This window comes from Pseudopipra pipra, chromosome 1, assembly GCF_036250125.1.
Source record: "Pseudopipra pipra isolate bDixPip1 chromosome 1, bDixPip1.hap1, whole genome shotgun sequence".
NCBI classification, from domain to species: domain Eukaryota; kingdom Metazoa; phylum Chordata; class Aves; order Passeriformes; family Pipridae; genus Pseudopipra; species Pseudopipra pipra.
The window spans coordinates 20,055,550-20,080,385 of record NC_087549.1 but is presented as its reverse complement, the minus strand read 5'-3'; the positions used below and the strand labels follow the sequence as shown (position 1 = coordinate 20,080,385).

Sequence of the window (24,836 nt, the reverse complement as noted above, 5' to 3'; positions counted from 1 at the left end):
ATTTTATTTAGTAATGGAAAAAGTAAGATTACTCAAAGTAAAGAAGGTACTAGGAAAGCCATTATTGGCAGTTGAGTATATTTGAGTGAGGGTCCAGTAATTTTCATTAATGTATAATGTCATCATAAGATTTACTACTCACAGTTTTACTCTATCATTAACTCTGAGATTGTTCTTTCATTTACTGAATTATTTTGTTTGTGACTGTGTAGCCTTTCTCCTGTGTTCACCAAACCAGGTGTTCTGTGGAATTTAATTTTACACTGAAACTATTTATACTGGGATAAGAGATGAATCATCCCAGTGGCTGAAGACAGCCACCAGATCATACACCTTTCCTGAGGCATTCCATGTTGGATTGAGAAATGTTATAGTGTAACTGAAATTTGAATATGCTTGTTAGATAAAGGATCAGCCTGTCTTAATTTTCCTGATTTCAGGGACATTCCCAGAATACCTGACAGCACACATGCACAGCTGGAGTCCAGTAAGTTTCAATTGTGGGGTAGGAAAATCTTCTCTCTCTTTTATGTAAGCACAAATAGATTGAAAAATGTCATCTGCAGTCAGTATAGCTCTTGTCTCTTTGTCTGTATTTGTCTCAATATGTCATCTTATTGTATTATCTATCTACCATTGTTTAATAGTAAGCTATCAAAAGTCAGGATATTTTGATTTAGGTTTGACAATTGGTCATAAGTTTACACTGACTTTGTTTGAAAAAAAAGCATAGTTCTAAGTAATATATAAGAACATTAGTAGCAATTTGTAATTTCCTGTTTTGTTGTTTTGCATTTCAAATGAATCTTATAAATTAAAAATGGGAAAGAAGTATTTCATGTAGGGAAGAATAACTTGTTCTTTGGCTTAAATCTGAGAAGATGGATTTCAGCCTGAAGTTATTTTTTATCATTGGTTTAGAACTCTATTATAATAAAAACCATGAATAAATGAAGTGACATAATCTTGATTGTAATAATATGAAAAACTCATCCAATGACTTTTTACTCATCAGCCAACTATTAAAATTCATTTTATGTTTTGTGAGATGTGGATTGTCTTTTGTATTTATAAAAATATTTTACTTTTACTCTATGTTTTATACGTCAAAACTTGTCCTCTGACTCTTTGCAGATCTTGTAGATTTGAAGCAAAATGCACATGAAACATTACATACATCTTAATATTTTTGTAAAAATCTAATTCAAATTTAGTCTGATTATATAAGCTAATAAGTCAGAAGACTGACTTCCTTTGACCACAGTAAAGTGTTTATTATTTAGGAATTTTAGGCCTTCAACTTACTGACATAATTACAGTCAGAAATATCTGAATAAACTATTTTCCATTCTGTGAATAAAAGCTTTTGATTGCATTTGAGCACTGAAAGACTGAGTATCATTATTTGGTAATTTTAAATAGATTTAAAAAAAGTGATATTTATGTTTGGTTATTTTTCTAAAATTTTTATTTAAAGAATGTTGTGAAAAATGCATAACTGCTGCTATTTATAAAATATTTTTGTTTATAATTACAGGTTCAAGTTCATTCGAATCTCAAAAAATGGACCGACCTTCTATTTCAGTGACTTCTCCTATGAGTCCTGGCATGTTAAGGGATGTTCCACAGTTCTTGTCTGGACAACTTTCAGTATGTAAACATTTAATTGATATTAATGTGCTTTTTGCAGCATATACAACTCTAACTGTAGTGCAAGCTACCTCTAACAGAAATTTTTTGTTAAACTAGCTCAATTTTTTTGTTTAATGCTATATATCTCAGTGTAGGTGGGACCATAATGCCATAAGTGTATTCCATTTTATTAGCTTTTGGAAATTTTATATAAGTTGAATTGGGTGTATACATGTATAATTGTCTGGTAAGCTAGACTGGTAGAGTCAAAAGGTCTAATTTTGGCCTCCAGTTATATTTGTACTGTTGAGTGTAAACATTTTTTCAACTATCACACTTACATGTAGATTCAGTAGATTTTATTACCTGTGTGCTTGGACATTAATATTGCTAATTTCTTATGCACTAACTTTCATATATGCCTTCCCCAAGTAACCCTTTGATATTTTACTAATGTTGTATTCTTTGTACCAGTGTTACTCACTTTTGTTCTACGCTCTCGTTGACAACAAAGTTCATTACATGAATGTTTCCTTTTAAAGGGTAATTTTTTGTTCTAAACTGAAAAAGTTGGGTTTTGTACACCTTTCCATGTTATTTACAATTACAAAGTGTGATTTTTCAAAAGTGCTCAGTTGTGGTGCAGCTTACATTGAAAAGGAAAGATAAATGGAATGGAAGCAGTGCAAAACTGGTGTTAAACAAGTTTGGAAATTCCACATTCATTTTACTTCCAAGTCGTATATGTTGAGTGTGCCATAAAAATATGCATAAAATCTAAGCAGACTGTTTATAGGTCTCACAGAAATATTTTTCTGTCTCTTCAGTGACCTGTGTTGGCTCCATTTTGCAGTGCATGAGACATTATTTGTTTGCTCATCAGAACAACCAATACATAATTTTTAATTTTCTGTAACTGTTGTACTTAACTACTTCGAAAGACTCAATCCTTTGGATGAATGGAAAACTGGAAATCTTGACTGTAGAGTGCAGAATGCGTTGCACAAAACACAATGACAAGGGAACACAAACATGAACAGTGAAAATAAACAGACCAAGGTTTCTAAAAACCCTTTTTAGCTTTAGAAGACAGCAAAAATTGTTGGTAGTGGAGACAGGGAGGAAAGAAATTTCTTTTGTCTAAACTTTGTAAAAGATTATGCTGTCAAAAAGTTTTGGTGCCTAGTTTCCACCAAGAAATTCAAGGTCCATAGTTAGCTGCTCAGATGACCAATGCATACACACTGTGGAACGATGGTCCAAATCTGAACCACACAGAACTGACTTTCTCACTTTCTTGGTTTCAGATAAAAATCTTCATGAGTTTGAGATTAGGATTTACTAGTAAAATCAGTAAGTTTGTTGATTTAGTGGTTTGATAGGACACTGCAGGATTGGGAAATTTGGAGGTATGTTCTGGTTTACTGAGAATAACAGAAATCCCAAGGTTTCATTTCTCAGAATGGCATATAAATTCGTTGTTTAACTCAAGAAGGCACAATTCCTATTTCTATTTATTTTTGTTTGTTTCAACATAAAAATATCTTTACTAATAAGTTTAATTCCATCTAAGGAAACCAAATAATGTTAAGAGACATTCAAAGATCTTTCCTACATTTGGTACTTCCTTATGAACTGTTTGCCATTACATACAATACTTCCTACTACATATTATCTGTTTCCCTCAGAGAGCAGCTGATAACTGAGAACCAAAGATCTAACTGACTGACACTGAAGTTAGAAATGCTCTGTAACTCTAATGTTGCAATTTAGACATCTAAGATTAGTAGACATCAACAAAACAGACATTCTTCAGTATTTTGGTTTTCTCGGTTTTAATCAGTTGTTTTCTAATAGAACGATTGATGGATCACATATTCATTCCAAATAGCTGATTAAGATAGAAATGAAAGGAAATACTAAATTCCAAATGCAATTGTGAATGTACTCTTTATGGTGAGTGCCTAGGCAGGAGAATAACTACAGAACCCTGTCAGTAAAGGGGGACAGGATGCTGTTCTTTGTGGAAGAGGCAGGTCAGTGACATTCCGGGTGATGGTGGCTGAATTCAGACAGGTGTAATGAATATGAGGGATAAGATTTTGGAAGTGTTTCCTGTATTTTCTGTTCTTTTGGACAATAGCATGTAGTCCTGAAGGGCTGTTGTTAGGGCAGCTGTGGTTAGTAGGTTGCAAAATACAAGAGTTTGGGGCAGAAGTGGAGATACTACAGTTCAGATGGAGATCTAAAGTAATAGAATACTTTGATATATGCTTTCTTATTCAGGCAGTGCTATAGATCCTTAAAAGATTTTTATATACTAATGGTATTTTGGAATGTGATTCTTTGTGTTCAGAATGGTTTTAGCGAGTTTAGCTGCAGTGATGCCTCTAGTATTCAAGGATTTCTTTGTCAATTCAATCTTCCATATTTTCCTCTGTATTGGCATTGGTCTGTGTACCTGTTTTCTTCTGTTGAGGTTACAGTGATGCTGACTAATAGGATTGTCAACAAAGTAAGCCATCTCACATAGATAGGAAATTTTCTTTACATTAATGATTATTCTGCTCAAATACATATTTAATTGAACAAACGATGTGCAACTTCAGTAAACTATTGTGTGTTATAACTTACTAAGGTATAGAAATAATTTATCCATATTCTCTTCATTTTATGGCACTTTTTATCCACATTGTTCTTTCAGGGGAGTATCTGACTGTTATTGCAGTTATAGTTTTATTATTATTTGTTTTGTCTGCTTCCTGTTTCTGTGTTTTTTCACTGACTTGTTTTTCCTTTAATATCATTTTGAAAAAGTCAAAAGTATTCTTTGTGTGTTGGTGCTCTTAGCTTCATTACTACATTTTGGCTACTTTTTCATTACTGCATGAAAAGTATAACTTGGAATGCTTTTGCAATAATGAATAATAACATAACTAGAAGACCATGTAAATTGAACCAAGTATAAAATCTCAATACTTAATTTCTGTGCTGGCAGAGATTCTAACAGAAAAAGGATGTTATTTATGAAATTAATCAAGTTTTTTGTACACCTGAACCATAGGACCACTTCGATAGATTTTCCATATATATTCAGTTTATAAAGCAATAAAAATACAGTTATAGAAATAATAGTTATAATACCTGTACTATATTGGATAGTGTTTACTGTACATTGTGAAGGGCATATATGTCAGCTCATTGAGGGGATGAGATTAGTATGAGACAGGCTTCCCTTACTCCTTTCAACTTTTCCCCTTTCCCCTTTTTTTCCCCCTCCCCTTTCTACCTCTATACAATTAAATTGCTGTTGCTCTAACATCAAAACATGAAAAGTTCTAGGTAGTGCACACAAGATGCTTATTGCTCTCCATTTCCAAGGCAGAATATGACAGCTGAGGAGCCTTGGTGTGTGGTGGGAGATATGTCATAAGAGATGTCCCTCTTAGGATTGCATAATTCTGGAATATCTGTTTTTCCCTTGTAAAATGGAGCAGAAGCAAGCTGAAGATCTACTTTTATTGTATGTGAGTAGGTCAATTCTAGCACCCATACACCTGACTCTGCAGTCCTGCCCATGCATCGTGGGGGGCACCTCACAGAGCACAGGGAGCACAGCAGACAAAACCTGTGATCTGGACTGTCAGGTTTTCTTATCTATCCTCTTGCTTTGGTGTAAGAACAGATTACTTCACACATTTTATGGAACAGATTTCTCCAGCATCTGTGCGTGCCAAATAAGCAAGGAGGGTGGCAGAAGCATCATCACACTGCCTATCTCCATGCTTTGGGTACATTTCTTATGGAAGTGAATATTGAATAGTAGCTTCTTTATGTCATTTTGAGTTAGATCAATAATCTCAGGAAAACTGAGCAGGGAGATAAAGAGATTCCAATCTGTCAGATGCTGTCCGTGCTCCTGGTCTCCCACTCGCTGGCCCTCTGAGGTATCAACGTGTGCTCTGGTTCGTGTTTACACCTCATACTTTGTACCAATTCTGTGCCACTCCATTAGCTGTTGCCCTAAACGAAGGATGGAGAGCGGTTGCTTGGAATTAGTATTTTGGAGTGTTTCCTGTGCTAATGTAGTCTTGAGGTAGCCACTGGAAGCCACAAGGTAGTATGTGGTCTGAATAGTTACATCACAGAAATAAGAGTTATAAATGTGTCTATCTATGCAGTTTGCTAAATGCTCTAGATGCCATTTCATGCAAGGGTTTTCTGTGTATACCATATGTCATTTCTGTCATGATTGCTAGAGAATTGAAATACATAGATTGTACCTTCCCCCAGGTAATGCTACTACCAGAGAGCACTAACTTTCTTTTAATAGTTCTAAAATTATTTAGGAGGGTTTTTTTATAGAGATGCCTTTTAATGTTGCAGAGAAGAGAAAACCTTTTACTTTACTTGCTTTACTTTACAAAGCAATCAAAGCTGTCAGTGCATGTACTGTGCTTGTTTCTCTCTGAATATGCATCTACAATCTTTCTGAAAAATGTGATTAAGCTTAAATTATGTTTCCAACCCCACTTTTAAATCACACTTTGCTGACCTGTTCTTTTTGTTACATGTTATTTCTAAATCTATTGTAAATGTGAAGAGAAATCCTTGCTCCTGGGGAATCAGTGGTAAAATTCCTGCTGACTTCCCTTAGGCAAGAATTTCCAATACAGGGTTTTGATATGATTTGGTAACAGATTTGCAGATTTAATTTATGCATTGCACTAAAATACTTTGTGTTAGATAAATATGTTGTTGGTGTAAAGCTGTGTTTAAAGTAATAGTTGTGTGTCTTTGTTTTTACTTTTGGTCTTTTAGTTTCCAGCGTGTTGTCCTTTTTGGTTTTGTTTTATTGCTTTTTCTTTAATTTTGCTTACCAGAGCCAAAGCCTTAGTAGAAGAACAACGCCTTTTGTTCCTAGGGTTCAGGTAAAGACTTCGTCTGCCTGACAGAGACTAAAGTTGTGGGTTTTTCTTTTGTTTGTTATGGAAAATGCATAGCAGGAAAACGTTACATTATAGTCCGTTTTCCCATATTTTGAGCGTGTTTCTTTAAATCATATTAACAACTTTCATGTCATCTTGTGAGCAGCCTGTAAAATTCTGCATGGGGGTGAAAATATTAAGTTAAAATTTAAAGAGACAACTAGTTTTTGTTTGATTTCTGCCCAATATTGAACTCATACAGTTTTCAATAGCGACAATGGCTATGCATCCCACATATAAAATCTGTGTACTGTTTAAGCAATAAATAATTTTGTGCTTGAGGTCATTATATAAAGATGAATGTCTCTTTAAATCATTCATTACTTAACACATACATTTTTGCATTTTCCAAATAATAGTAGCGCCTCAAGTAGAAGATGGGCAAAAAATTTGTACCTTGTTTAAAGAAACAAATTTCTTGTGTATGAAACTTGGTTCTTGCATTTTAAAGTACATCAAAATAGTCAAAACCTTACTTGAATAAAAAAGGAATTCTCTCATTGTGCTATTGAATTTATTTTGGTTTGATATTCTGTTTAGGTACAAGTTGTTTGCCTTTTTCATTAGGAAGCTCCTAAGGTACTATAGATTAATGCAAAAGTAGGTTTTACTAATATATTACAATGCTTATCTTGCTTTGCTGCATGTTTTTTTGTAAATAGTATATTATCTGCTTTTCTTACAAAATATCTTTATGGAGTTGTTAATCTTTTGTGTGGGAGATGTATAAATGCTTCTCTGGTTTGATCAATTGCTCAAGGAAAGATGTAAAGATGACCTAAGTGATCAGAATGAGATGACCAAATTTCATATTGAAATGGAAAAGTGATCATTCATACATATATTTATAAAGGGATTGGAAATAAGAATCTAAATAAGATATCAAATATGACTCGTATTTGGTAAAGTTCATCTTTTTCAGAAAAGTAATCCTTATAACTGCTTAAATATAAATTCAAAATAAAGAAATCTAAGGGAAAAAAAGAAATTAAAAAAGTAATGTCTTGATAGTATTGTTTAAGGTTAATATATTACTATATGCTATTGCCATAAACTCTCTTTGTATGAAAAATTAAAAATATCCTCTAGCATGATTAAGAAAGTTAGATTCTGCTCATGATAGTGCAATCAGAGGGGTACAATCACAAGCTGTTAAGTAGTTCATAGAGGTAAATATTGTATATGACATAAGTAGTCTTTCAATATTTATTTTCTTTTTAGATATGTGCTAAATAAATTAAGAAATGATATGACAGTTGATTGTTCAATTTAAAAAGGAAACATCTTGAAACCTGCATGTTCATGAAATACTGTAATGTAGAAATAACATGTAGTAGTGCCTTATTTTAATCATATTATATAAAATAAATACACATAAAAATTGTCCGTTCTACTTAGACTAATATCCTTTAATGAAAAAAAAAATTACCTTGTTCAAATGATTATGGTAGTCATTTGAGAAAATAGAAGAAATATAATGTTTGATGGAGAATATCCAACAAGAACTGAAAGTGTATGAGGCTTACTATCTCACCTCTGGTTGGATTATTTTGATATTGTAGATAAGAATTGTCTTTAGCCCCAATTTTGCTTCTACACAATGCCCGTGGAGTCCTTGTGGACCTCTCTAATGTTTTTTTTTTTTTTTTAAAGCTCAGTAACAGTCAGAGCTAAACATACGGTTTTTGACAAGAGTTCCTGAAAAACTCAAACTTATGACCTTGGCAATATCTTTACAACTAGATTAAAACAAAAAGTCATCCATTTGTCCACTTTTAGTAGGGATGGTAGGTAGCCTAAAAAGGATTAATGTAAGATATATTTATCATGCAGACTGCAGAGAAGAACAGGAATTCTCCAGTAGTCTTTAAACAAGCAGTCCAACAGCAGTGCAGAATTCTGGTTACTTTTTGGCATGACAAATTCACTTACTCAGAGCTCTGAGCTGCTGTTTACAGTTGTCAGGAAGTATACATTTCATTGTGGGCTGTGGTACAGCTGTGTCTGTAGAATTGCTTACCAGAATGAGGATCTCCAAACTTTCTGTTTATACCTATTTGTTTCATCGCTATGAACAGGAGATGCACATCTTTATTCTTGCTTGTATCTTCTTTACTTGATAGCCTAAAACTGATCCTTTCTGGCAAAAGTTCCTCTCTCACACTTATCTCTGTCATTCCATTAGTTTTCGAGCTCTTGTGTCACTGGATGATTTCATAGAATCATCATTTTTTGGGGGGGAAAAAACCCACTCAAATCCTTTTTTTTCCCTATCATACACCCTTCTCATCTTTTACTAATTTCACAGTACTTGGCAAAGTGAGTATTTATTTCCTGAACTTCTAGATTCAGTTTAGCATACCAGCAATTTTCGAACTTGCAAAGTGATGCTTTGTGACATCTTTGCAGGGAACAATCTGTTCTTACATTTGTGTTGTCTATGCAGTATCTCTTGTTTACTTGGTGGAGCCTCTTTTTGAGCCACAGTTGCCATGAGACCACTGTTTTTTTCTAACTTCAAAAATTTCAGACATCCTTTTTGCTTTAATACAGAACATCATACAAGTTTTTCCATTTGACAGCCTTTTCTTGTACTTTTTCCATCATATCAGATGGCAGCTAAAGCAGATAACAATAATAGTTTGATTTAGCAACCCTCAGTAGTCAGAATTTGTTAGAGGTATGCTTAACAACATCCAGAGCCTATCTCAACTATGCTGTTTCCAATCTACATAAGCTTAAGTCCAGTAAAATGATTACTGTTTGCATTTTTAAAAATAAACTGAGATTTCTTTTTTTTTTGTAACATGTCCTGCTGGTATATCTCATTTCAGAATAATGTGAGAAAAAATGTAGTATCTCAGTTTCAAAATATTATACTAATAAACAACTATGTAGGTTACATGTAAAATTATAATGAGCAACAGAACAAAAATATCTGGCCAAATCTCTCTCAAACTCAGTGATGTTTGAGCAGGCTGTGGTGGTAAAAATTAAGCTGCAGGGCAGACTGTCTAATAAACTGAATTTATGTCCTTAATTTATGTAGCTTATACTAGCTTCAAATAAGTCTGAGGTGCCTTAAGGAGGATCTTTGACTCGTACAGTTAAAGAGAGGAACTAAGTACCTCAATGCATGCATGAGTGATCAACCCAAATAAAAGGCAACTAACCCCATTAATGCTATTTGAAAGTTAGGCTACTCCAGAGGGTGAGTTGATTCTCCAGGAGGCATTTTCTGAGGCTACAGAGGACCAACCTATTCTGTGACTCTGTGAAAAAGGAATACTATATATACTAGATAACTGCATCCTCACTTCTCAGAATGCAATGCCAGCAGTCAGCTTTTGTATACTGTTGTATGTGTAGTAAGCTCATTCCAGAGACACGACATCTGCTGTTTAAATACTGTTTAGACTGGAGAGATTGAACCTGTCTCTCAGAAGAGTGCCTTTATCATCAAGCTATTCCACATCCCTTTCTGAAGCTGAGATACTGTTTGGTTAGGAATATAAGTTTGTGGTGTTATCAAAGCAAGCTTAATTTTAGCATAGTGGGTTCCAGATCTGCTACCCATAATGAGTATTGCTCTTGTATTAGACCACTAGGAGTTAAGAAATAGAAAGAATCATATAAAGCTGAGACCAGACCCTCAACTCCATTTCCCCCAATCATCTGACTGCAGAAAAGTTATTTCCTGCCTTCTGTGTGGCAGTTATTACCTGGAAGCCTGTCTCAAGGAGTGCAGCAGATGCACTGCTCTGTGAATAACAGACCATCCCACAATTTCAGCATGCGTTGAATTTAGATGCCTGTTTGTCTGAATGTAGGTTACAGCAGAAGATTTAGTGAAGCATTAAGTGCATGTCTGGCTGGCAAAGGAGCCTAGGGGAGGAAAGTATATGAGCATGTGAGTAGCAAATAAGTTTCCAGGATCTCACTGCTAAGTGGGAAGATCTTCAGCATTCAGGTTGGATCACTTTCGAAGTGAATTTTAGCTGCCTACATCCTAAATAATCTAGATAGACGATGTCCTATTCAAGAAGAATTTTTACAGGCGTTAGCCTCCAGATTAGCATTAGCCAGCACAATTTTTTTCTGTGGCACATTTTATGTATTGTAAATTTAGCTTTCCCTTTCCTTAGTTTAGATAAGGATTGCTTTGCTTCAGTTTCTTAGATCTTCTAAGCTTCTAAAAGTATGTATGTAAAAAATTGCTGAATTGAGGTTATGTAGATTCTGTGCTGTTGGTCAGCTACTTAAGTCTTTCACTGCTGACCATCACAGCTGTACATTTTTGTGGGACTTTTACTCTATGTTCTTTACTTTTTGGTGTCAGGCATTTTTTCTACAACTTAACAAAGCTATAAAACAAACAAGCAAAAAAATTCTTTGTCAACTTTTCTGTTATATGTGTGCTATCCTGTGTTTATTTCACAACGTGAAACATTTATAGTGTACTGTGAGATGTGTTAGGATTGTCCTGTATTTATAGATTAGGAATTGAGAAAATATGATCAGAGTCGGAGACAACCAGGTTCTATCCAAACTTTAGAAGCACCTCAAACTTCAATTCCAATGCTTTACTTAGCACACAAATCAGGGTCCAGGATTTCATACCAGGCTTCTAGACACCAAAGAACATGCAATTGTAAATGCTTTTCAAAATATCTTAAAGGGATGCACCCTTTGATACACAAGAGCTCTGGGAAAGTGGAAGGGATGGAATCCAGTCCTCTTGGACTGCACATGGCTGTCATAAATGGCTGTCCTTTCTCTATGAGTAGAAAGAAGAAGTTCTTGTAGGATAATACCATAATGTTTATGCACAGGAGAGTCAGAATTAGATCAGTCATATTCTTAAACTCATCTATCATATTCAGTATGCTAATCTAACTCCTTACTTCTCATTTTCCTTTCCAATTGCCTGCCTCGACTTCTTGTCAGATTTTCCTTCATCCCAGTCTCTCTTTCAACATATTTTGTGCCAGTTACAGCATGGCTGGTTCTTTTGTCACCTCATGCCATTTCTCTCTTTCAGTCTATTTTTGCCCCTCTGTTCTTCTCTGGTCCCTGACATTAGTGGCTCCATTCTTCCTGTGTTTCACCAAGAAGTATTCTGTATATTTTACTTTCTCAGTAATTATAAAGCAGTTTTTGATTTGTCCCTTCTTCCTTCTTCCAACCCTGTGAGAATGCAATCCCATCCTCCCCTCTATGGGGTTCTTTGACCATTCTCTTGCCGTATCTTCCTTTCTTCTCCTTGCACCCTAGTCAAATGACTGTTTGAGTACAAGTGCCTGTAATGTGTATTGGAGTCTAGAAGTGTGAATAGAGGAGAGAAAACCTCTGGTCAAAATTCTGACTCCTGACCTTTCCTGTAACAAGCCAAATTAAAGGGAAATTCAGGGAAAATTTGTCCATTATGTACAAGTGTTTCCCATTTTTTTCTTCTGAACATGAAGAGAAAAGTAGAAGGTATAAGTCAATGCAAATTTTGAGCTCTTGTTCCAAAATACAATTTTGAGAGCATCTCAGAAAAATGGTGTGAGTTGATTTCAGTTTCTGCTTAGGGTAATTCTCTAAATATTTTGACTGAAGTTTTCATGCAAAAATTCAGTCAGAAACAAATATAGTGAAGAAATATTTAGCTTGAATATGAACACACAATTCTGGATGTATTTTTGGCACCTGTGTCTAGATTATTTCATATCCCTCAGTCACAGTTTGTGATAGTGTCTGTATCACAAATATATTGCATTCTACTTAAGCAAGCATAATTTTTCCCAAAAAAGCAAATGAAGATTATCTTCACTGCTATTCCCCTTGGGATGTGGGACTAGCCAAGTCTGTCTTTTGCCTGAGGACTCCCAAGAAAGCCTGCGGGTGGATACATTTAGTGTCAGAGAACATTTAAGTTGACTTGCACTTCAGAGGTCATTAAAGCTTTGCTTTGGATTTATACTGTGTGTACAAAGCTTTCTGCTTTTGATCTGTAGTTGGTTGGAGACACCTAGATGTCCAGATAATTCACAGTTTAGAAAAAATACTGTCAAAGCCCCTTGCTTTGCAGGAATGTAGGAACAGTGTTTAAAAGTCTCTTAAATCTGACATGTTAAGGATAATTTCTCACAAGACTTTTTGCTCTAGTATCACAGAGCACTTTAACTGTTGGTACCAGAAACCTATAAAATCTATAGTAGGGCCAATGACATGATAATAGATGACAGGTGTCCCCCTCTTTTTTAATATCCATACAAACACTTTTGGTTGATGACTACAGGAATTACAAGATCTGAAGGAGTGGGGAGGGAAGACGTACACTCCTACCAATGATTGAGTTGGCGTGTATTAATGTAATCTCACTTAGTGAAGTATTAGGAATGGCAGAAAGCTAAATCAGCCCCTTCTTTGTGGGTTAGAAGTCTTGAGAATTATATCAAGACCTTTCTTTAAGAGACTGAAATGCTGAAGATGAGGAGCTATGACAGCAGATGGAAATCCTGTCTCTGAGTGCACCTTCCCCTGGCTATGTCTATCTTAGCTAGGGTATATTCTTTCCCTGAAGGTGTATTGCTTGGTTAGGTGTGCAGTTGGGCATTATCTTCTTTGATTCCCTTAAGTTCAGGCAGGGTCTGTGTTTTCTTTAAACGTCCTAGTTTATCCCCTGTCTCAGGCAAAGTCTGCATGAAGAGAGCCTCCTCTGTAAGGTGTAGTTAATGACTGCAGTGCTACCACCATGTCATGGCTTCCTGGCTATTTGGAAGGCTTTGTTTTGTTCTAACTGCACCATTTCCCCCTTCTGCAGTGACTGCTCTAAAGTACGTATATTCTTTCCTTGACAGATGTATTTGCAGCCATAGAATTCAAACTAAGATAGATAAATAGCAGCTTCTAATGACTGTAGTGAAAAAGAATAGCAGATCAAGCCTAAGACTGGTTAATAATAATTTCTACAGATGATTAATAGTAGTTTTTACCATGTTGCTTAGTTGGACTATTAAGAGGGTTGGACTCCTCTCTTACGATTTCTGGAGGGCTTATATGATGTCAGCATAAATCTATACATCTTGAAAAGCATTTCGTGATATGAAATATTTATGGTCATATCCCATAGTCTTTTTAGCACAGCAGGATGTGAAAAATTAATTCATTCATTGTGCACAAACTCCTCAGAAATATATATATATGCATATTATACATTAGTAACGCGAGTAATACAATACAAGAGAGAATAATCCTAACCAGAGCACCATGTGAAAAACAATTAGTGTGAAATAATGCACTTATTGTACAGGGGTTTAAAAAAAAAGAGTAGCTCCAGGTACATACTGAAGCTCTTACAGTATTAGCTTATTTTTATTCTTCGTTATGAATACAAAGTAGAACATAATATTTTCTGTTAAAGTAACCAATATAAATAGAAGCTTAGGAGCAAATTTATTTATAAGGACTAATATACTACTTCGTTGTAGAATTGAGTTCACTAATTAATATTTTCTCTTTACAGATAAAACTGTGGTATGACAAGGTTGGTCATCAGCTAATAGTGACAATACTGGGAGCAAAGGATCTTCCTTCAAGGGAAGATGGGAGGCCAAGGAATCCTTATGTTAAAATTTACTTTCTTCCAGACAGAAGGTAGGGTGAAAACAAAGACAAGGAACATTTGAATAAGAGTAAGTCTGATACTCAGGTGGCATGCACAGCTGAGTTTATTGGCCATACATGGAAAAAACGTACAGTTTGGAGTTCCTGTATTGAACATGCTGTGTAACAGCAAGATATCTTTGAACACTATGCACAAACTTGCTTTCCCTGGCTGTATTGTAAAATACTGAGTAGAAGAGGAAAGGTAAACTTATGTCTTTGAATGAGGATCTGTTATTTGCAGACAATGTTGTTAGTGTTTTATAATGCCCTTATTTCCTATGAGTGCTATTTCTGTTTAGTGCAAAGAAAATGCAAAGTTCACAGATTTCTGGACTGATGGGTCCGGCGGTTTGGTTTGTCTCACCTTTATACAACAAAGCAGAAACAGATTTGGCATCTGAAACCCACAGGTTTCTTATCACAGTATAAGTGATAAGTGATAGGGCTGAAGGGGACTCAGTTGAGATTGCCCATGTGCACCTTGGAAACTTCCCCTAAAGCAAGGGTAAACAAATATTAAGTATAATAGAAATAATTTTATTAATTTTTTTTAACAGTGTGTCTAAAAATATTATTTCTCAGTTAATATTTTGATCCAGATTCTAAGTAACAGTTCAAAATTACAATGACTATATTAAAGTTGCAAGTATTAAAAAACAGACTGTGTCTGCATTACTTATTAAAAAATCCTCATAAATTAGAATGGCAGCTGCATTATGCAGCAATCAGCAGGTTTAAAATTAGGCATTGTTATGAGAACTTTTGTCAGTATTCTCAGTAGAAGGAATATGGGCGTTTTCCAGCAAAATTTGTTTCCATCAGAAAATATTAATTATTTCAAGTAGAAATATTCTGCAAAAGACTGCTTTCAACAACACCCTGGAGCCAGAGCCAGGACTGCCGTGGTGGCCTGCATGGAGACCTCACCTTGTAGCGGAGGTCCACCTCCAGTGTGGGTGGTTCCTTGCAGTCATCGAAAGATTTTGGGAGCTGTTTTGCGAACACTGTTCCTTCTAGTGTTGCTGTAAAAGAATATGTAACTCATTTTCAGGGCTTCTGGTTTCCCAGCTGTGGAGCTGGGGTCTTTAGTCAGGAAACCCTGCAGAGAAGGCCATGCACTGCCGCAAGCTCCCTGACCATTCCTTCGTGTGGGCCAGCTGCTCCTTCCTGCTCTGCAGTTGGAGTCAGCTGCTGTAGGACTGGAAGCTTGAGTGAACCAGCTGGCTCATTTTTCTGAAATGCAGATTTTTGCTGTGCCTGATGTTGTCAGCATATATGTTCTGCTATCAGACTGTGCCTTGTGAAAATCCCATTTACAGAAGTACATTTTGCTTTTTAGAATACTGTTTTGAAAAAAGCCACCAAAACCCAACAAAAATATTAAAACATTTCTGGTTTTCAGGGAACTTCTTAAAATTTAAATTGGCACATGAACTCGAAATCACCTAATCTTAGTTTTTAATAGGAAATTATGAATTATCCTCAATATACGCGCTGAACTTTACAATAAAGGAAAATTCCTAATGTAGATTATAGTACCCATGATCCTACAAACTGAACTGCTGATTTAAGATTTCCTATTTTCCATGATATACTTATTACAGTATAATGGTATTTTGAACATATTTAATATTTAACTATTTTTTTCAGTGATAAAAATAAAAGAAGAACAAAAACAGTGAAGAAAACATTGGAACCAAAGTGGAATCAGACATTTATTTATTCTCCAGTTCATCGGAGAGAGTTTAGAGAACGAATGTTAGAAATCACTCTTTGGGACCAAGCACGAGTTCGAGAGGAAGAAAGTGAATTTTTAGGAGAGGTATACAAGTATTGGTATTTACTATGGAAATACAGTTGCTCACATACTCATGTATAGATACAGTATTTTTGAAAAAGTTACTGACTATGCAAAGCAAAATTGTTTCATTGTTATATTTTTCTTTCTTTCACTTAGTAGTAAACAAATAGTGATCTTGCACTTATCACATACTACTGATATGAGATTCTTTTTGTGTTTGTTCTGTTTTAGTAACAGCATGAACATGGTTTCTCAATTCTAGTTGTTCATTAAAATCCATATTAGCCATAGTTGTATTTTACCAAAATTTTGGTATGTCGCTCACTAACTTGCTACAAGATATCTGAATACTGTAAAGGCTGTCATAAGGTAACAAAGGTTTTGTGAAAGGTTTTTGTTGTATTTGGTGTTGTAAAAGGCACAGGAACTTCTTTCATATTAAATGCAAGACTTTTATATAACTTCAGACAAAGTCCTTAACAGTAAGAGAATAATAGAATAACATTTATGAATATACCTACTTTAAAATATTCCATCATATAATGCTTTCCTACTTTTAACCATTCTTTCTTTTTTAGATTCTTATTGAGTTAGAAACAGCATTACTAGATGATGAACCTCACTGGTACAAACTTCAAACACACGATGTCTCTTCATTGCCACTTCCCCATCCCTCACCATATTTGCCACGCAGACAACTCCATGGCGAGAGCCCCACACGGAGGTTACAAAGTAGGTTGTTAGTTTTACACTGTGTATAGTTAATTTGAATCAATGTGTAATGAGGTATATTAAATTCTTGCAGATAGAGAAGTGACAGAATTTTTATGTTAATTTATAACTATTATGAATTAGGTGATATATGATTACTAATGAGAGTGTGACGTGCTACAAATGGTAATATTGACCACTGTGCAATACACCAGTTTTTTCTTATGAGACAACTCAGTTCAGATCCTCAGCTTGAGTAAATTATCTCGGTCTTTTGCAATGTGCTCTTTTTATCATGAAGTCCTATCTTCTATATTATGTTCATCATTTCACTGTTTAACCTAAAGTGAATGTTCAGGACCTCTCTCTTTACCTCATACTTCTTAAAGTGACCTGTATATAACATCATATGTAGCTAAATTAATATCATGCATTGCTTTGAAGCTATTTTACGTTCACAAATAGAATTTCTTTTAAAATTCTATTTTGTAGATTTTGTTATACTCAATCCAGAGTAATTTGAAGGTATCAGTAGATATTTTGAAAATAGAGTATATACAATATGCTATTTAAAATAGATACATAAGAATAAGACAGTTAACGGTAAAAATCTGTTTCTTTAATATTTAATTGTTTCTCTAGTTTGACTGTTCAGTACTGTCAGTGATTTAAAACTGTTCTTCACTGAATTGACTTTATAAAACACCAGTTAGCAGTTATATAAAAAAACCCAAGAAGCCAAATCAACCAACCAACCAAAAAAAGACCCCCAAAGCAGCAAACCAGAACAAAAAAACCCACCACCAAAAAAATCCCCAAAAAACCAACACAAAACTCAACTCCCTTAAAAAAAACCCCCAACTATAGAAGAACCTCAACTAACCAAAAACAGTTCCTAAGAATTATTTGGGGTTTCTTTGAGTATGTGAGTTTGTGTGCAGGTTTCACACAAACTCACAGAAGCACATGCCTGTGCAGTCACTTAAACAAGGTTGGATATTTCGTATGTTCCATGTGGGGTCTTCATTAAATAATCCATTTTATGTAAGTTTTTCAAACAGTTGATCTGTTTTACTTCTGTGCACTGGATGGTGAGAAGGATTAAAATGCTCCATATCGTAATATTCTGAGATAGACACATTATCAGAGACTTACATTGCGTAGCCTGGAAGTTGTAAGATTATACTTGTCCACAAAAGGAGGAAAGAAGTGATAGTTAAAAGGTAAGGAGCTCTATTGCAATTCAGTTCTCCTCAGTCTTCATGTACACCATGAGTGTTTCAGCAAAGTTTTTAAATTTTTTTTCATGGTTTCTGCCATCTTTTAAGACATTTTAGGAAGTTAAATTTTCCATGTAAAATGACTTTTACAGACCAGCTGGACATTTCTGTTTGTATGTGAAGTTAGTGAAATTCTGGTTTTCATGAAATATTCAGCCCTTCAAACAAACCCTGTTTGTCTATCATGCTTCATATGTGCAATAAATAACTGCCATCAAGAATGAATAAAACAGTAACTGCTTTATTTTTGAGCATATTTTAGTACTGCTTGACTAAAGATCTGTTCAATGATATTGATTCAAAATTTGAAAGTCAGTCAGTTTTTTTAAAAGTAATACTAATATATACTAATGCTAATAAATATTAATAATAGTAATGTGCTCAACTGAACAATCTTATATGCCTGTCTGGAAATGTAGATGAAAGGAATTAACAAAACTTCTGGTTTGGTGAAACACTAAGATTTGGTATAGATGTCTTGCTTTTCCATGAAGAGGATTTAGCCTGACTGTTTCCAGGGCACTAGTTTGACAACCTGGGGCTCTAAAAACTTCAGCCGAATAAGCAATTTCAGATGTTCACTGGGATTGCTGGGGAATTCACATTCTCCCACACTAAATTATTCTATGTCCATTTGTGCTGAGATTGAGATCCGATAAAGGATTTTCTCTAGTGGTCTGGGAATATATTCATGTCTTAAATCCTTGTGTGTCATAAATAATTTTCAGTTTAAACAGATAGTTTTAAATGTACAGAACATGGTCTTCTGGAATTAAAATTCCTTCTGGGGAATGGAAAGACACACAATAGGAAATTTAGCATCTGGTCTGAGTTCTGCAATGGCAGCAGAATCCATTTAGCAATTAAAAATACAATTTTATTTTACTTTTTTTTATTGCTGTCATGGTTTGAGAGCCTCAAAAAATCTAATTCTCTAGTCAAAACCCCCTCCCCCATCTCAACCTAGTATAAGATGTGTTTTTTCCAGACAAAACACGAGACTCAGAATGGGGAAAAGGGAATATATTACAATGACTGTACAAATAAATATTATAATACATTATACACACGATCTCAACTATCTCTACCATGACATAAGTATTTACAATGGATCAGATCTCTTCTCCCCTCCAAATAAAAGTCCAGGAGGGAAGAAGGACAGATCCCTTCTTCAGAGCAGCAATGTCTCTAAGGCAGCAGGTCTCTCTGTCTCTATGCAGCAGCCGTAACTGGATTGTTGTAGCTGGATCTCTTTTCAATACACACAAGGGGGTCTCCAAGCCCCTTGGCCCATTGTCTCCAAACAAGGGTCTTCAAGACACAAGGGGGTCTCCTTTCACCCCTCTTGGCTCTCCTTCGACTCCAAGCGAAGGTCTCACCTGTGGACTGCCAGCAGGGACAAAACTCGCTTCACCACAGGCATGTCACGAAATGCAGGGGCGTCTTCGTGAAAGTCCCTCCCTCAGGGGGGTTCACCCCTGAGTCAGAACATCTTGGGCAGCATTCAGTTGCAAGCCTTTGCCTCAAGAGTTCTACCAGAACTCCTGTGCTCTGTCTCAGGCTGCCAGGCTTGTCAGCAGCAGCGAGGGGGGGGCCAAGATCAACCCCCCCGCATTCCTTCTCCATCCCGGTCCAGCTTCAGGACGTCTTTGAGCTTCTCAGCTCCTCTCTCTCTGGTGCTGCAGCACTCCAAGGCTCCTCTCCTTAATAGGAGTCCATCTTCCTCCTTTCTCGGAGGTCTCAGGGGTATGAGGTTTTATTCCAGTTCTTACCCCAGCTCTGTCTCTCTGCTGCTGTCTCTCTTTCTCGGCTCTCCTTCCAGGAGTTCTCTCTCTTGCTGCATGCCGTTTGCTGTTTGGTTCAGTTCTTATCTGTCCTGGCTCTTAGCCACAGTCTCTGGACGCTGCTTCTCTGCTTCTGCTCTGTCTCTGCTCACTCACGGTGGAGAAAACTTTCTTAGCTCTTCAGCTGCAGGCACCTAGCCCAGCTTTATGCTGTTCCCGGTCCCCGCAGCCCCCCCCAGTGGGGCTGCTGCTGTCTCTCCTCGTGGCTCCTACAACATGGCTGGTTCTCCTACCACCAAACTACAACTAACCTTCTCTTCTGTTTGCTTGTGGTATGTTTATGTTTCGCAGAAGCGCTCACTGGATAAAATTTCCAAACTTCCAGGATCACCACCCCCTGGGGCTTTACCATTTTATAACTGCAGGGGAAAAACTGTTTCCCCCTACCACAATTGCTATCACACCTCTGAAATGGAAATAAAATTACTTCTTGGTGTTCAAAGAGATGGTGGAACATCCTACTGGAGAGATCCAGTACTCAATTAGACAAGGTTCTAAGCAATTCAATGTAAGTTAGTCAAGCCTGAAACAGGCATTGCACCAGACGGCCTCCAAAAGGCTCTTCCCAATCTAAATGTCATCACCAGGGGACTGGTGAAGGGCAGACAGCATATCTTATGACTGTTTGCCTTCACTATGTAAAATATTTATACTATATTAATAACACATAGAAGTCTGGTTTTTTTACTTTTTTTTGGGGGGGGGGGGTCAAAAGAGTATTAAGTTAAACAATATATTAGTTCCTCATGTCTGTAGATGTTTTTGTATCTTTAAATAACACTCTTGTACATGATGAAACAAAATGTTATCCAGTGGTACATTATGACAATGTGAAAAAAAATTTCCAGAATGACAACAAGGCTTGTCTAGCATGTTTGTTTATGTTTTTCAATGCACATCTTAGAAAACATACTGGGCTGTTAATACAGTAGGCTGATTTCAATTTCTGGAGCCACAAAATCTGAGCAGTTCAGTCCTCCTACCTTTTGTTCATTTCTGTGATGCCTCTATATGTAGAATTAGTGAGTACAATATGAAGTACTTTACTGAATGCCCCCCAAAATTGTTAGTGTGAGAAATGACAAGAGATATTTTGAAGTACAAGGTTGTTTGTTGTTAGTGTAAATGCACATCTACACATCTAAGCTTTCTTCATGATTGCCAAGTAGCGATAAACACATATGTTTGAAGACAATACTTAAATGGTTTTCTCTAAAGGTAGTTTAAAAGAACCACCTACACTTACCACTTACTTCTATTCTCTTTTTAATATCACTAAATTGTAGCGTTTCTGAAGAAGAGCAGACTGTCAGCCCTGAAGAGTGAAGTCCTATTTACAGATTGCCAGTAGCAAAGTGCAAGCTTCCCACACAGCCCCATATGCCATTTTTTGGAACCAGCTTCCAGAGACAGTAGCTTAGTTTCTACATATATTTATCTCTCAATATCTTTGAGTGGGTAGTGTGTTGTACAGACTGATAGTCAGCCGTCCACTTTCTCTTGCTCAGTCCTCTGATCCATACGGTCCATTAACTTCCTAGTGATGAAGGATCATTCCCATACTTTTTCCTTTGTGTTTTTCGAGACATCTACTTAGAAACTGGAACTAATATAGAACATAGGATTATGATTTACTAGGTCTTTCAGCTAATTATATTTCAGATTTTCATAAACTGACGATGTTTATCCAATGAGTATATTTTAAGCTTTTTCTTATGTGAAATGTGCTGGACTTTTGAACTGAATTTTTAAAATTACTTCATTTTCTCTAACATTTAGTGTAAAATCAGATATACATTAAGAATTCTGGACAACATTAACTAGAGTTACAAACAAAGCGAAGTTCTTTTTATAGTGCTTCTGAAAAAAGATTGTAAACAGCAAATAAAAAATAATTTTAAAGAATATTTAGGAATTCCCGTTGTTAGTAGGTTACTTTTCCATCTTACATTAGGTAAGAATCTTAATACAGACTACATGGAAAACTGAATGTGGTTTCAAAGTTATGTTCATAGTCGTTGGAACACTGGGGTGGAAGTTATTTTTAGTATTTCTATTTATTGAGAACTGATACAGAAATCAAACAGGGATTATACCATGAGTTTGCAAATCAAAAATTGCTTCCTCTCAAAGTAGCCCAATATATAAAGATATACATCAAATTGTATCTGAGACATTTTTATTCAATCTTTTACAGCTATGTCCACGTAATATGAGCATTTGTGCACTATGAGCTGGTATTGAGTTATTGTTGAATACAGAGTTATTGTGTATTTTGAAGAACAGTTTTTAGTTTTACATTGACTCTAAATTAGTTTTGGAAGCAGATTTCCTTTTACTCCAGTGCTTTAAGAATTTCCTAATTACTTAGGTTTGAAAAGTAACTGCTGCTAGTTTTCTAAGTCGGATTTTGCAGCTTTAAAACCAAGCTGTCTGAATTATTGATCTGCAGACCACAGCAAGTGGGTGTGCAGTGTGGGTAACAGCTAAATGCACCAGGAGAAGAAATGTGCATGTAGCAGTAAATCCAGACATTTTCAGATCTCTTATTGCAACATAGGTATGTGCAGCAGTTGAAGGAGAGCTTTTAATTACAGTGAGAAGGTTTGAAAAAGAAAAGTGAAGTTTTATATTTTGAGCGTCCTCAGTAAGGGAAAAGTAATAAAACTATGGGAGATAAACTGCTGAAAACAAGATCTAAGAAATTTTAGAAATGATATATTTGGAAATCAACATATAGAAGTCCAAAATGGTGGATCAAATTTCAAGAACTGAAAAACAGCCAAATCAATCAGAATTAAAATTATGTAAATAAACAGATTGTGGAGTAGCTTTATTTTAAAGGGAATTTGACTTCCATTACTTTTAGAATGAAATTCATCAATGACTCCATTCACTGAGTTTCATGATTCTTCAGGCACAAAAAATAATCTGGAGGAAGAGAAATTACAGTAACAAGTATTTAATCTCTGGGGAAAAAAATTAAGTATATTATGTTCTACAAAAAACCTGCATACGGTGTGCAAAAGAACTATATACAACATTTATTTTCCAAATTTTATTTATTTTTTCAGATGGGAATAAAAAGAAATCTATAATGCAGAAACAAAGTGTTTTGAATCACGTGGAAAATTTTATTGTCTTCTTTCAGCTTTGTACATTCTCCCCAGTGAGATTGCAGTTTCTGGGGCAATGTTGAGACTTTAACATGATAAAAAATATTACATCTAACTAGAATAAAAGCAAACTGATAGACTGAATTCACAAATAAAGAACCTCATAGCTTATTAATTTTTGAAAAACATTTTTGGATTGACCTGTCATTGCTAATGCTGAGGGGTTTTTTTAATGTCTGTGGCTGTACCACCAAACCAAAGAGGAGTTAAGTATTATAACTTAATTCAAGCCCTCTCTTCCATTATTTAAATGGTAAAATTGCCAAGTCTGTATTATAGAACATCAAGATATACACTTGGTAGTACCAAAATCATGGAAGTTTAACAATAATTAATTCCAAATATATCTGAAACATTATCCTATGAAACCTGAGCCCCTGTGAAATGATGCCCAGTCTTCTTCAATGAAAGCTGTTTACTTCCTTGGAGGTCAGTGGAGTCTCATTTTACTGTAGAATTGTGATTTTGCTGTCTCAGCAATTTCCTTTTAGGTTGTTGTGAGTTTGGTAAGTCAGTGTGATAATTTTCAATGTCACTGAACGTTACTTGAGGAAATTATAATTATGCTGTTCACTAGTAGGTAAGTGAATTGTACTTAATGGAAACATGCATCAGTGACTTTTTTCAAATTATAATATGGAGCATTTTATGGTCGGTGGCACAGACTATGAATGATTAATTTATTATAAGACTTTTACCCTAGAGAGCAAGAATAACACTTATTTTTCTCTTTCATGCTTCTTCTTTAAAATTTCTCTTTCTTTTATAGAGCACAGGCCTTGGGCATGTCGTCTTTGTTTGCATGCATTGATATTTTTTGTTAACAGAATATGGATATATATACCAGTATTTATTTATTTATTTATTTATTTATTTATTGTACCTCTATGGTTTATTAAATACTTTAATTAAAAGGTATTTAACATGATACAGGGGTGTCTAAAAAGGCCTTAAACAATAAAAAATTTTTCTTTTTCTAATAAAAGAAACTCAAGGTGTTAATTTATTAAATTGTAATTAAACTGCAAAAATACTTAAAGACCTATTTTGAAGAAGTTTAAGGGAATTTGATTATTACAATATTGCTCTGATTACTTGATAGAATCATGTTATTAAACTACTCTTCTGTCATGTAATGATGACAGAAAACAATGTTCTTTCAACAAAGAACTCAGTGCACAGAGTAAAGTAACCTTGCTAAGCAGTTAATAAATAGCAAGTTAATGACCTAGTTTCCTTTTTTAGACTAAAGGTAATTTGTATATTTTTTATTATGAAAGCATTATAAGCTATCATATAAAATGTGATAGTTTTAATGAAGTTTTCAAATGGTTTTGATGCTATTCCTACTTTTTTCTTTCTGTACTGTAACCATATAGAAACAAACATGGCTTCCTTGGTCCTCAATCCCATTAAAACCTCAGTATTTTTGTGCTCTTCAGAAGCTCTACCTTTTACAGAACTTTCAAGCAGTTAAATTGAGAAAGTCCATAATTTTTAACCCTGTAAATAATTTCTAGACTGTGTTAATTGATTTTTTTTGGGGTGAGTGTGGCACACTTGAACCTTTGGTGACTTTCTGATGTTGTTGGGATAAACTGGGAAAATTCCCTAACTCCATTTTTCATCATTTTGTAGCCAAATAAGAGTCAGTTTTTAATTAAATTCATAACTAGCAGAGAATAGTACCAAGGGATACAAATATTAAGAGAAGTTACAAGATAAAGATCACATCTAAAATGTAAATGATG

General features: G+C 35.2%; 1 protein-coding gene across 22 annotated transcripts in view; it reads left to right on the top strand.

Annotated features, from left to right (window-relative positions):
* Positions 1–24,836, top strand: part of RIMS2 (regulating synaptic membrane exocytosis 2) — a 451,223-nt gene that overhangs the window by 243,407 nt on the left and 182,980 nt on the right. For 18 of the 22 annotated variants that reach the window (XM_064646998.1, XM_064647058.1, XM_064647024.1 and 15 more), the window contains 5 exons: positions 441–487; positions 1,538–1,650; positions 14,131–14,261; positions 15,924–16,095; positions 16,653–16,806. In XM_064646998.1, coding sequence (XP_064503068.1) covers positions 441–487; positions 1,538–1,650; positions 14,131–14,261; positions 15,924–16,095; positions 16,653–16,806 — 617 coding nt within the window. Of the gene's footprint in view, positions 1–440; positions 488–1,537; positions 1,651–6,515; positions 6,564–14,130; positions 14,262–15,923; positions 16,096–16,652; positions 16,807–24,836 lie in introns of all 22 variants that reach the window. The other 4 variants (XM_064646980.1, XM_064646989.1, XM_064647078.1 and 1 more) reach the window with 1 other exon arrangement.